At 36.3% G+C, this 14,380-nt stretch overlaps 2 protein-coding genes across 2 annotated transcripts; one reads left to right on the forward strand and one right to left on the reverse strand.

The window, feature by feature from the left end:
* On the reverse strand, positions 1-3,709 carry LOC122317192 (solute carrier family 25 member 44-like). Its single transcript, XM_043134149.1, has 6 exons — positions 3,509-3,709; positions 2,125-2,506; positions 1,475-1,689; positions 1,258-1,399; positions 969-1,060; positions 1-461 (listed from the first exon to the last, which is right to left on the reverse strand). The coding sequence occupies exons 1-6, from the start codon at positions 3,664-3,666 to the stop codon at positions 383-385; spliced, it is 1,068 nt and encodes a 355-aa protein (XP_042990083.1). The 5' UTR covers positions 3,667-3,709; the 3' UTR covers positions 1-382.
* Positions 3,710-7,069: 3,360 nt separating this feature from the next.
* Positions 7,070-14,326, forward strand: LOC122317166 (DEAD-box ATP-dependent RNA helicase 46). The gene is made up of 8 exons (XM_043134118.1): positions 7,070-7,269; positions 7,913-9,176; positions 9,726-9,950; positions 10,259-10,327; positions 10,857-11,126; positions 11,241-11,591; positions 12,363-12,640; positions 12,771-14,326. Exons 2-8 carry the CDS (start codon positions 7,926-7,928, stop codon positions 13,846-13,848), a joined length of 3,522 nt encoding a protein of 1,173 aa, XP_042990052.1. The 5' UTR covers positions 7,070-7,269; positions 7,913-7,925; the 3' UTR covers positions 13,849-14,326.
* The last annotated feature ends 54 nt before the right edge of the window (positions 14,327-14,380 follow it).

Below are 14,380 nucleotides of genomic sequence, written 5' to 3' on the forward strand. Positions count from 1 at the left end.
GAAAAAGAAAAAAACACTACCACCCATGATGGTGTCTCAATATACATTGTCAAAGTGTAACCAGTCTTACAAAATCGTTTCAAATCCCACGATACGTTTGGTGGAGTCAAAATGAATTACAGTCCAATGTCCTCGTTACAGTGAAGAGTGAGCAGTGCTCAATGGTTTGTAACATTTACAAGAAAACGCCGGAAACTACATGGAGGAAGTGAATTGAAGTACTGAACTGCCTCTATCGGAGAACAACTAGAGAGAGTCTAACCATTCTTGTGCCGTGTGATGCAAGATGAGAATGCCACACCCCCATCTCCGTGTCTGAGAAATCGGAAAACTTGCATTAGGAACTAGCGCCAGAATCAGTTTCCTTGCACTTCATACAGCTTCAGCATTTCTGAAGCCAAGTTGGACTCGCACCTCCTCCAGCTTGAGATCTTGTTACTGCTGCCTCACGGATAGTCTCTCTGACAAAAGGAGTGTGCACAAAGGTTAGCTGTTAACCAGATGGAAGGTACAATGGCACACATACAAAATTACAATCGCTGATTTCTCATCCATAAAATTAAGAAGTGAAAAACTGATCCAAGTGGTAATACTTCAGCTGTTAATTGTTTTGGAATCAAAACACATCAATTTCTGTCCCAGTCAATACCAAAAGAATGTGGGGACAAATAAATTTATTTGAAACACCAACTTCTGTTCATGATAAAATCTGGTGATGTTTTCAGGATTTCAAAACAAAACTTGAAATTCACTTGTCGCACATTAACCAAGGGATAAAGTAGTTAGATACTTGTTGCAGATCAAAGCATTAATACCACATCCCAACACAAAGAAACTGATTAAAATGCAAGACTTTGCATTTAACCGTTTTAAAAAAAGAGAACCGGGAGTCAGAGATACTTGTAAGTTCATAGGAAACAATCATTGTTGTTCCATAGATAGACATATTTAAGAATAGAGGTCCAAACCCTCTATAGAAGCCCCACCATCCATCTTCCTTAAGGAGTGTCCTTGCAGTCTTGAGTACTGACGGTCTTCCACCCTCAAGATTATCCATGACCTTCAATGTAAGTGAGATCCAGGTTCAAATAAAAACTCAAACAATTAAAAATAGACTAAAAAAATTTAAGTTTTGACTCTTCAGAGTGTGACATATCCAGCAGGTTGCCATACCAAACATGAGATATGAAAGATTAATTTCTTTATCTTTAAGAGCAGCAAGGCCATGCAGATAGAGGATAATACACATTACTTTACCTGAAGTCTAGTCTTTACAGTGTCAATGGGAGTTGTGATAACCGATGAGCAAGCACCAGCTACCAATCCTGCCGTTGCCTGAACTGTTACCATCTCCATATGAGATGGTTTTTTGTCCATATCATCTTTGTAACCCAAGCGCCTACAGTAGTGAGGAAACCATAAACAGAGAACACTTTTAGTCTACATTTTGATGTAACAAGAGATAGTTGACCACCGGAACATTTGGAAGAACCTCCAAATCACGCGTTGGGCAGCTCCGTAGGCACCCCACCAAAGTGCAGATGCTGGGGATTGCGTCACAGCTGTCAATCCAAAGACCCTATACAATCTACGGAACCCTTCAGCCTCTATCACCTTACGTACAACATCAAATGGTCCATTGCAGACTGTAGTCCCAGGAATCCCTTGTACCATGAGTCTCTGGCAGACCTGAGAATTCATCAATTGCAGTTGGTTATATATAAGTCATCATCATAGGTTCATTAGGCACATAACTCTACAAAACAATACTTTTATTTTTATAGGTAGATGGTAACAATGTGAAAACCATGCATAATGCAAGATGTTTACGAAAAATGTCCATTCCAAATGCTGGCTCCTAACTACCAAGCTCACTAGTATCTGTCATTCATTCCACGAACAAAGCAACTCAAACAATTTATGAACTGTCACATTGCAATTTTAAAACAGCTGTAGATTTTGTACTACTTTTTGATAAGTTAGATTTTGTACCACTTAATACGAGTGAGCCCAACTTTTTTTTCCCTTTCATTTTTTCTTTCCTTCCAAATATATTTACCTCATTTCTGGACTTAAAAAAAGGGGAGAAACTGTATAGAAGTTTGAAAGAATGAGTTTACCCACCACCTCCAAAGGAACATAGTATACGCAAGAAACTAAATTTGACAACATCCCTGCCACTCCATTCGCAATTCCAATACGAGTTGCTTCGGGCATATCTAGACCTTCAGTATATTTTAACATCATACCTTTGAACACTTCAAGTGATGTTAAAGCCAAGACTCTACCAGGCAATGATCCAACAGCTGAAGTGCCAAAACCCCTAAATAGGCCCGGGATACCATCAGTCTTCAATATCTGTTCAAATACTGAAATACCGCGCATGTTAGAGAGACCAGAACCAGCTACTTGCATTCTAGCCTTTACAACTGCCGTAGTATGTAACAAGTCTGACTGAGCAGTAAAGAGGATAGCCCCAATAATGTGAAACCTTGTCTTGTCCAACCTAAATTGAGGCCAATACGATTGTAAAAAACTGTTAGTTCTACACCTACCTTAGCACGTAAAAAATGAAACTTCCCGCATAGAAGGCCAGCAATGTAAAATCAATTGAGAAAGAAACTAACTGAACTGAAAAGAAGTGGAAGCGGGTGGCTGAGTTTTGGTTGTTTCTTTTTAGGGCAGATTAAGCCCAATATAAGTCATAGAGTTGGCCCTCCCTGAACTGAAGAGTGTCCAAGAGTTGAGAAATGTACTTATAAGACATAAAATAAAAGTTTTCATCCTTCTAAACTGCATTCTTGATCAAGTCAGATATAAAACATTAAATTACAAAATTCCCACCTATTAGTTATTATAGGCCCACACGACCGGTGCAGGGACAGTGCCTTGAAAATCCTGTTCACTTCATAATTCTACTATTCGATCCTCGTCACAACACTATTCTGCTTAGAAAGTCACAAACTCAGCAGGACCAGCACACCTAATTAGTCTTCATGGCGGCAACAAGACCATTTCGCACGGTTCGTCGAAATTACCCACGACCATAAATCGTTCATGAAAAACGTACACATTATGTTTTTCTTTCCTTTCAATTGCTCCAGAAAATGCTTACGTTTTTTTTTTTCCACCTATAATTTTATAACGATAACGCAGAGCTCTTTTTTCTGACTGAAAATAATTTTCCGTTGCAACAAAAAGAAGCAGCAGCAGGAAGTATGAAGTAAGATTTTTCAACTGTGAAAATATGAGAAAATACGAAAACATTAATGTCTGAAAAATACTTGAATGCTGTAACAAACGAAAGTTTGATATCGAACAACACAACATAAGCAATCACAAATAACAATCTAATCGCTGAAACGATCCGACCGTCCATACAATGACCTTCTCGACACGAGCAAATAATGCCAGAACCAACCAATATCACATGCAAACCATGAGAACAAGATGAAGTATATAGTACCGAAAAAACAAATATAGCATATAAAATGAATAGAAGAACTGCCTGTCCCAGTTGATGTCGGTGTCAGCAAGTGCCAACTCTGGAGCATTTGCAGCCTCGACTTCCATAGGCATCAGACTTACGTCCCAAGGTCTCTCTACTTTGTCGGCAATGGGTTTCGAGTAGCTGTTATTCGGCTGGCAGTTCTTCCACCGTCTCATTCGATGGTAGAGAACGTTTCGGAAAGTTCCAGTGATTTTTTGGGATGTGGAGGACAGCCTCCTGTTTAAAAACTAGATTAACGCCAAAGATTGATGAAAAATATAACTTATAACATTAGTAATTATAATTTATAACTTAAATAATAAATTTTATATTTTAAAAGTTATTTAGTGCATATTTAAGATTTCAGGAGAAAATATAAGTTATAATTTTAGAACTCTTATAATTTAAGTAAAAAATTATATTATTAAAAAATTATTTACTATTTGGTAATTATATATTTAAAATACTTTTCAAACATGTTAGTTTGTTTGAAAATAATTTTAAAAAGTATTTTATGAGCTAGAAATGATGATTATTTGAATTTTTAAAAATTATAATCATAACTTTAAAAGTTTGAAAGTTGTAATTATCTTAAAATTGTATAATATTTTCGTCTATTTACAATTTTTCTAAAATTCAAATTTCGTTTCACATTATTCAAAAAAACACATTAGAGAAAAAGTATCAAAATGATACTTTTCCTCAAACGTACTTTTTAACTTATTTGAAATTAAAAATGTTTTAACATGTAACATCAAAACTACCTAATTTTTTTATTAAAGAACTTTTAAAAATATTTAAATATTTTTTAAAACTTATACTGCAACCTCAAACAGGCCCTTCCTGTTTGATAAACATGTATATAAAGTATTTTTAAAATTAGTTATATTAATTTTTTTAAAATATATAGTTATCTACATGAGTTTTTTGATAAAAGCTTCAATTTAATATTTAAAAAAAAAATAAATTTTCAATTTTTTAAGTGATTAAAGTACTTTTTATAAATTTACCTAACATATTATTTTTTTAAAGAGTTTTTAAACAGTTAAAAACATTTTTTAAGTTTTCAAACTCAATTTCAAACAGGCTCTAAAGATCCTACATGTGAGCCCCATATAAAGACGTGAGCTTTTTATCTAGGCGGGTAGATTTGGATTGGTGGTGAGATGCAATGGTTTTAGATAAAAAATGATGTTTAAATAAAATATTATTTTTTATTTAAAAAAATTAAAATTAAAATTGAAAAATTTAAATTATTTATTATATTTTATGTGAGAATTTAGAAAAATTCTAACAATGAGATGAAATAAAACGCATTTTGAATCCAAACAGGATCTTAAAACTATCGCTTGCTAAATCGAGTTGAAGGGATACTTGAAGAATGATATGAGATAAAGTTTTTGTAAATATTAGTAAGATAATTTGTGAATGATAATAAGATGTTTGAATTAAATATTTATTTGATGAAAAGAACTAAAGCGATTGATGTTGGGCACCGAGGATGGCTCCCAACTGAGGTGGCTGGCTTTGTTTTTTTTTTATTAAAAAAAATGAGATAATATTAGATGAATGATGAAAATGACCCTCATGAAAAAAAAATACTATTTATCATCTTTATATCGCACATTAACATGTAATTTATCATTTTTTGTTTTTCTATTTAAATTAATATATTTACACATTAATACGTGTATCTAAAAAAAAGGATAAAAATTATAAATCATATATTGATATGTGGTGTAGGAAATAATAAGTAGAAATTTTCCGATGAAAAAGAGAAATACTACTTATTATCGCTAAATCACATACCGATATATGATTTATTATTTTTGTTATTTTATTTAAAGTAATATATTTATACATTAATATTTGTATCTAAATAAAATAATAAAAATAAAAAAAATCATATATTGATGTATGGTGTAGAAAATGCAAACGGATTCCATTTCAAAACATTTTTCTTTTTCTTTTTTTATAATCAATAGTCACCACATGGCATGCCGCTTGCCAGTCGGGAGGATTCCTTGGTGACTGAAGAACTATTCTTATTGGATTTTGAAAAAATAAGAGTGAAAAAATTGCATAAAAATATTATAAATTTAAAATATTAATAGAATATAATTTTTTATAATTATTTTTGTTTTAAGATTTTAAAAATTAAATTATTTGTTATGTTTTGTTTGGAAGTTTGGAAAAATTATAATAATTAGTTTGAAAATTTATAATAATTAATTTGAAAATGTTTATGTTTGAGTGATATTTGAGGAAAAAATAAGATGAAATAAGATAAAAATTATTTTTAAAACAACCCCTAAAGATCAGTACCAACAATTTTTATGGCTTTGATTATTAAACTTAAAATTATTTTTAAGAAGAGTAATACTAAATAGAATGTATAAGTTTTGCATATTCCTTTTTTTTTTTTTTTTTTTTTTTTTAAAAAAGGGTTTATTATTAAAAGTTTTTGTTTTGAATTTACATTTTTGTTGTGAACTTATATTTTTAAATAGGGAGCCATTTTGTTTTGAATTTATATTTTAAAAAGTTTTTTAATCTTTTAAATAATTCATGTAACACCACATTGCCACGTTAAGGGACAAAGCTATGGTAACCTTATTCTTAAAATATACATTTTTTTTAATATATATAAACATTATATTTATTCTTTAAAAAAAAAAAGAATTTTCAAACTAATACATCCTATGTAAATCATTTCCTTTTTAGTAAATAAGTTTCAAAACTTGACAGAGACACTTGTATGTGGTGAGACTTAAAAAAAAAAAAAAAAACTTTTTTAAATATGAATTTTTATAAAACTAATTTTTTAAAAATCTTAAATCTTGAAATAAAAAAAATAAAATAAATTAAGAAAAATGCTTAGGCCACCGCTGGCTTTTTTTTATTATCATTTACTTTTACTTAATAATTAAGTAAATATTTTATTAATAATATTGTGAATTTTTTTAAATTATTAAAAAGTATTAAAAAAATATATGTTAAAAAAAACTAAAAATAAAAACACATATTATAACTAACGGTAGCTCTCAGCAGTAACCGTACCGCTACCCTAAAATCAATGGTTGCCGTGGATCACTACTAGTGTGAACTCCTATTGCTATAAAATTTAGAGACTAATTATATATTTAATTTAAAAACAAATATAAAACATCAACCTCACAATATTTAATAAAAAAAAGTTATTCATTATTTATACACAACATATTAATATATAATTTATTAATTTTATTATTTTATTTAAATACATATTAATTGGTAAATATATGTATTTAAATAAAAAATAAAAAATCACGTTAATATATAGTGTAGAAATGTTAAGTAATATTTCTGTATTTAATATTAGGGTACATGGACTGGGGTATCGGCCCATGGGTCCGGTCCAAATGAACAACGTGACCCAATATATTCGGTGAATCTCTGCGTTTTCTAATTTTTCTCGTAATCGACGTGGGCGATTAAACCATTCTGGACAATCAGGGCCGTTCATCGTAAAGGCTTAACTATAGTGTCGGTCCAGGGGATACCTCCTCCTTAACCCTAACATCGGAATGCCTCCAAGGTTTTTTCTTTTTCTTTTTTTTTTTTCTCCTGAAAGATTTTTCTTTCCCATTCTCCGAAACTAGGCTTCTGGTCCGAGCCTCGCACGGGACTAGAAGAAAGTTTTCGATCCTAGGGTTCTTATTCTGCTGCAACTTATTGTTAGCAGAAAGAAAGAAGGTACTCCGATTGGAAGCTCTGCTATTTATTCTGCTAGCCACTAGGTACGCAATTTCGACGAACTTTTCCTTTTCTTTTCCTATTTATTATAATTATTTTTCTTTCTTCATTTTTATTGATTTGATGTTTCCGGGGCTTGTGAGAATTGGTTTTGGCGTTCTTGAGATGAACTGTCGATTTTATCTAGGCCTAGTGTACTTCATGTGTTTTGGGGTTTATGATCGAAAGGTTGCTTTCTGCTCCTTTTTTTTTCATTTATTTTTTAAAAAATTATACTTGATTTTGTTTTGTCTCGATTTCACTGGGTCAGTCACGCGTTCTGGTCTATCGCTTAAGGGAATGGTAGTGGCATATTTCTTCTAGGGTTTATTGTTTTTATTTTCTTATTTATTTTTCAGAATAACTTGAATATTGGAATCCATCTTTTGGGGCACTGAAACGGACAATGCTTGCCAGTAGTTGCATTGGCTGGACTGGTTTTGGTCTTGCTATATAAATTTGCACGAGATTGTACTCAAATTATAAGTATGAGATGAAAAATAATTGAGCAAGGACTCGTAGGATAATATGTTGGGTTTTGCATGAATCGATCCAAGGAAGATGTTTAGTTGTTTTATCCTTAATTTGAATGAAGGGTATGGAGTTTTCAATTTTGATGTTTAAGGTGAGGATTTTATTTGGCTGTAGATAAATATTCTTCATGGCTACAGCGGAGTCTGCTCAAGCTTCCCTTGGTCCACGGTATGCACCTGATGATCCCACCCTTCCGAAACCTTGGAAGGGTTTGATTGATGGAAGCACAGGTGTGTTATATTACTGGAATCCTGAAACTAATGTCACCCAATATGAAAAGCCATCCTCTTTGCCTCCACCATTGCCAGCTGGCCAGCCTCCCATTGCTTCTACACCTAAGTTGGCTTCAATACCGGTAGCCCAATCGATGCCACCAAATGGTGTGGTGGCTCAGGTTGGGCAGCAGATAACTCAAGCCCCACAACAGCAGGGGCTACAAGCACAAGTGAGCCAATTATCTCAGCAGCACAGACAAATGGTGGCACAACAGCAGAGTTCAATGGCAGCACAGGTTTCTCCCCAGCAGGGATCTCAAATCGCACAAGGTGGACCACAACAAAGTTCACAACTGGGACAACCCATGCATCAGCAAGGGCAGCCAGCACTGCCACAGCCGCAGCAATTAATGCAACACATGATGATCTACCCTGGTCAACAAATCCAACAGGCACAGAGTCAGCACATGCCTCAGCAGCCAGCCCAGCAGTTAACACAAGTTGTTCAACAACTTCCCCAGCAACTGGGGCAACAACCACAACATCAAGGCTCTTACATGACCCAACCACAAACACATCAATTTACACACCAGCAACTGCAATATATGGCATATCAGCAAAGCATGCTTCCCCAAGGACAGCACAATTCACAGCAGCATGCCCAGCATAGCGCACAAGGGCAGCCATTTGCAAATCAACAGGATTATCAGGTGGCATTTCTAAATAGGGAGGAAGTTGATTTCCAGAATGGAAACCAAATTGGATTTTCTCCATCCCAGGTCCAGCAACCTGGTACCTCATCTGTTCAGAAGCTTCCTTCTGGAAGCAACTCGGTTCAGATGCCACAGATTTCTGTTCATCCAGGTCAAGCCCAACAGTATGGTGCTTCTTTGGGGAACATGCAGCAGCCTCCTATGGTTCAATTGCAGCAAACTAGGATTGATTTGGCTCCCCAACAACATGGTCCTAGAATTCAGAATCAGATGGGCCCACCAATGATGCATGGTCAGAAGCCTAATTTGCCTGCGGTTGGATCAAAGATGCATGAGGATAATTTGCATGGTAGAACTGCAAATGAATATTACTTTAATGCTAACAAGGAAGGGCCTGTCGGTTCCAAGGATCCCAAGCTTGCAGGGATACCTATGGCAAGAAATCCGCAGGTATTGTTCAACCATAAGTTTTGATCTCTGGTAGCATCCCAATGAAATAATGGATCTATTTTTTCTTAGATAATAATAAAATATTATTGTTGTCCTCTGTATATCTATGCTTCTATATACATGTTTTGACCACCAAGGTAATTGAGGAAAATTTTGTGATACCCCATATTGAGTGAGTATAGGTTGTGAATTGGGGATCCCAATTTGCTTAGGAAGGAGAAGTTCTTGCTTTTTATGATAATTCTATTGGACTTCAAATATATCGTTAACTAGTCCTTTTTTAGTATGGCCTAGATGTGGCTTGGGCCTTTTCTTGATACATTACACTGATAATATATCGAAGATTTTTTTTTTTCTTGGTCAACTTGAACAAATAGGGATTAGGACAATACTAGATGAGAAGCTTGTTTCATTTCCTTTTGCCATTCTCTTTTTATCTTTTGCTTATACTGATTTTTTAAATTTTTTTTGGGGAATACAAATTACTTTTTAATATCAAGATATATGGGACCACTAATGGCAGTTTTTTTTTTTTTTTTTTTGTTGCAGGATAAGTGGATCGGTGGTGTCCCATCTCATAATGTGATGCCTGGTCATACCAGTGGGCCGAATGCCATCACAGGGCATGCCATTCATAACTCATTCGCTCATTCAACTGGTGGTCCGCCATTCTCAAATAATGCTTTGATGAGGCCTCCTTTTTTAGCAACTACAGATGTTTCTAGTCTCACGCCTGTTGAAGCTTACCGCCAACAGCATGAAGTCACAGCAACGGTCAGTACTTTGGTGGCTTGATTATTGCTAGTTTGATTAAGTGAACGCAAGAATGCCTATTCAAATGCTTCTATTTTTCCTTCTTCTCTAAAAGATTTGAGTATGTGTTAAAATAGATATGTGGGATCCCCAAAGATTTATACTAGTGTCTGATGCCTTGTTATTTGTTATTTTGTATTAGAAATGAAAAGTAGATCATGCCAAATGCTTGCATAAATAAGGAGTTTCTAATGATGTTCATATTGTTGGAGTTGTTATATTTTCTTATTGAATCGTTTTGAGTTTGATATATTTCTTAAAATGAATAGGGGGACAATATTCCAGCACCATTCATGACATTTGAAGCCACTGGTTTCCCTCCAGAGTTATTGAGAGAGGTTAGCTTTCATTGTGCTGTGATTTAATGTTCTTTTGCTTGCAATTATAATGCAAAACATAGGATCCATTCCTTTTTTTGATTATTAATTTTGTATTACTTTTAAACTCATAAATTCTCACTTGTCGCAGGTGCGATATTTGCTCCGGTGGAGGAGCATATGTCGTACGCTGCACTGCTATTGGCACACTTACACATGCAACAACTATCCTGATTTTTCGAGGCTGCAAAATGTACAGTTGGAGCCTTTCTTGAGCATCTTCTAGAAGGGTGGTTGGCCCTTCATCCAACTCACACCTAATGTGACTGGCATTTCTTGCTTATTGGCTCCGCCTCTTATGTCTTTATTGACCTCTTTTGTTGCTTCGAGTTGCTTCTGTAAGCAACCGTATACCCATGATTTTTTCCCTTTTTTCTAAGTTATATTCACACTCTTGTGGTACACTATCAAACACTACTTTTTATCTGGAAAAATGACTCTGACATGCTTAATTTTCTTGGGGCTGATTACCTGCATGTTCTTGTTTCAGATATATTCTGCTGGTTTCACATCTCCCACGCCAATTCAGGCACAAACATGGCCAATTGCGCTGCAAAGTAGGGACATAGTGGCAATTGCAAAAACAGGTTCTGGAAAAACATTGGGGTATTTGGTCCCTGCCTTCATTCTCCTTAGACATTGCCGTAATAATCCTCAGAATGGCCCAACAGTTTTAGTTATGGCTCCAACCCGTGAACTTGCTACACAAATTCAAGATGAAGTCATGAAATTCGGTCGTTCATCTGGAGTCTCTTGCACGGTATGTTCTAAGTGCTCGCCTATCGTCTTTATTATACAGAAAAATTTCATTGTAGCTTTGTTTTCTTTAGAGTTTCGGTTCATCATGGGACTGAAGCTCAATTCCCTGTTTCAGTGCCTGTATGGCGGTGCTCCAAAAGGCCCACAGCTAAAAGAATTAGATCGAGGAGCAGATATTGTTGTGGCAACTCCTGGTCGTCTCAATGACATCCTTGAGATGAAGAAGGTTGACTTTAGACAAGTTTCCCTTCTTGTCCTTGATGAGGCTGATCGAATGCTTGACATGGGTTTTGAACCTCAAATTCGTAAGATTGTGAATGAGATACCCCCACGCAGACAAACTCTTATGTACACAGCAACTTGGCCCAAAGAAGTAAGAAAGATAGCTAGCGATCTTCTTGTTAATCCTGTTCAGGTTAACATTGGCAGTGTTGATGAGCTTGCTGCGAACAAGGCCATCACTCAGGTACCTTTGGGCTAACACAACATTGCTTCTATCCTACAAATTTGATGCAGAGAATGATAATTTTTTTTTATCTCAATGTGGTAATGTGTCATAGTTACCATTGCTCTTATATATAGCATACCCTTTCTTTATAGTTTTTTTTAATCAGTAAATAAGAATTTTATTAAAACTGGCGAAGCCAAGTACATGAGACATATACAAGAGCAGCACCCATGCATGAGTGTCTAAAGATACGAGGAAATCATGGACTTTCATGCCATTAAAGTTTATTACAATCAACCATTGGAATAAACTATGAAGGAAAAATGTTCTAATTTCGTCCATTGTCTGTTCACGATCCTCAAAACTTTCTTTATAGTTAAATGTTGATCTGTTCCATACCCACATTTATGGATTCTCATCTGTACGGTGAACAGAAAAGAATCAAAAGTAAAGGTAGTTATGATACTAGATTTAAATTTTTATTATTTGGCTAACACGACCATATTCTGGAAACTATAAAAGTTATGAACAATAGTTATTAGTTATAAACACCACGTTTATGCTAGATATACTTGAGGAAATTGTGAGATGCTGTCCAACTGGTATCTGGCTGTCTGTTAGTTATGACACTGCACCATCGGTTGCTTTGACAATAAAGTGTAGTCTGGTCATCTTATACTTAAATGTTAGGCTCTGCAACCACAAATAAAAGCTAAAAATGTCATTATTATAAAGATTTTCTGTAATTCATCCACATCTTAGAATCAATGATATTTTTTTATTTGGCAGTATGTTGAAGTAGTCCCACAAATGGAGAAACAGAGGCGCTTGGAGCAGATCCTTAGAGCCCAAGAACGGGGTTCCAAGGTTATTATTTTTTGCTCCACGAAGAGGTTGTGTGATCAGCTTGCACGTAGTATTGGGCGTAGCTTTGGGGCTGCTGCAATTCATGGGGACAAGTCTCAGGGTGAGAGAGACTGGGTTTTAAATCAGTTCCGTAGTGGAAAGTCCCCTATATTGGTTGCCACTGATGTTGCTGCCCGTGGGCTTGACATCAAAGATATAAGGTTAGCTATATTGTCTTTGCAAGATCATAAATCATATATGTTCCAGGTTAGAAATGAGTTTAATATCTATTGTCCTGGTGTTTAGCATCATTTGTATCATGCTTATATTATTTTGAGTTTCATGTTACAGGGTGGTGATTAACTATGATTTCCCTACTGGGGTTGAGGACTATGTCCACCGAATTGGAAGGACTGGGAGGGCTGGTGCCACTGGAATGTCATACACCTTCTTCTCTGAGCAGGACTGGAAATACGCTGCTGATCTGATCAAAGTTCTGGAGGGAGCTAACCAGCATGTGCCTCCAGAGGTGAGAGAGATAGCTTTACGTGGTGCACCGAGCTTTGGCAAGGATCGGGGTGGCATGAACCATTTTGATTCTGGTAGTAGTGGGGCTGGTTATGGTCGTTATGATTCTGTTGGCCGTGGTGGCATGAGGGATGGTGGCTTTGGTGGCCGTGGTGGTATGAGGGATGGCAACTTGGGCGGACGTGGAGGCACGAGGGGTGGTGGTTTCGGTGGACGTGGAGGTATAAGAGATGGTAGTTTTGGTGGTAGAAATGATTTCTTTTCTGGTCGTGGCAACAGGGGACGGGGATTTGGTGGTCCTGGTGGTACGCTTGCTGGTCGGGGCAGGAACGAGCGTGGCCCATATGATCGTTATAACAATATGGATGGGCGTGGACGTGGCCGGGGACGGGGAAGATTTGACAACAGAAGAGACATAGCTGATAGGAGTAGAGGCAGAAGTTATAGCCGTAGCCCTGAAAGAGTTAGAACATGGGGTCATAATCGCAGTCGCAGCAACAGCCGTAGCCGTAGCCGTAGCCGCAGCCGAAGCAGGAGTAGGAGCTGGAGCAGGGGTCGTAGTCATAGCCGAAGCTGGTCTCGTGGCCGTAATCGTAGCTACAGCCGCAGCCCTAGCCGCAGCCGCAGCCGCAGCCTCAGCCGCAGCCGCAGTCGCAGTCGCAGTCGCAGCTATGACAGATATGAGAGGTCACATGAAAAAACTCCAGATAAACAAGATCTTACAATACCTGAATTTGAGGTTGCTCCTGAATCAGGGATGTCACCTATGTCCCCAGGTACACAAGGTAATGTGTCTCCTGGGGCCAATCTCATTGCACAGCCACCTATGGTTGCAATTACCGACGCACTACATCCAGAGGATGGGCTAGACTCTTGCCATCAATCAGCAGCAGAACCTTAATTGTGATGCATTTCTTGGTTTTGGTGTTGGGGACAGTGATTTCTGGTCTGTACTTGTTAAGTGGCTCCTTCGATCTCTCACTTTTGTTAAGACTGGCTTCCTTCGATAAATTTGTTGACAGCAAAGTTAAAAATTGGTAAAATGTGATCGTTGTGATAAGCTGGTCCACTGCTGCTTCCTTGGGTGATGGTTGTTTTAGGATAGTCGAGGCTTATTTCTGGATATTGAATCGTGTTGTGGCTCGTCAAACTCATTTTTCACCGATAGGATGACTTGAGATTCTAATCTAGTGATGCTTAAAATTATGTATTGGAAAGGATTTTTACTGTGATTAGGTTAAGGCTTCCAGCGTGGGATTTTCTTTTTTCTTTTCAATGACGTTATAGTTCCTGCGCTGTAATCTTTTCATTGTGCACACATTTACAGCGCATTGTCATGATTATATTATTTGGAATATATTCTGTGTCATAGAACTTTAGTTGCTGGTCCCAATGTTGTTTGTGTTGTTGGCTGCTTTCATACTCTTCATTTA

This window comes from Carya illinoinensis, chromosome 1 (genome assembly GCF_018687715.1).
Source record: "Carya illinoinensis cultivar Pawnee chromosome 1, C.illinoinensisPawnee_v1, whole genome shotgun sequence".
Lineage (NCBI taxonomy): Eukaryota > Viridiplantae > Streptophyta > Magnoliopsida > Fagales > Juglandaceae > Carya > Carya illinoinensis.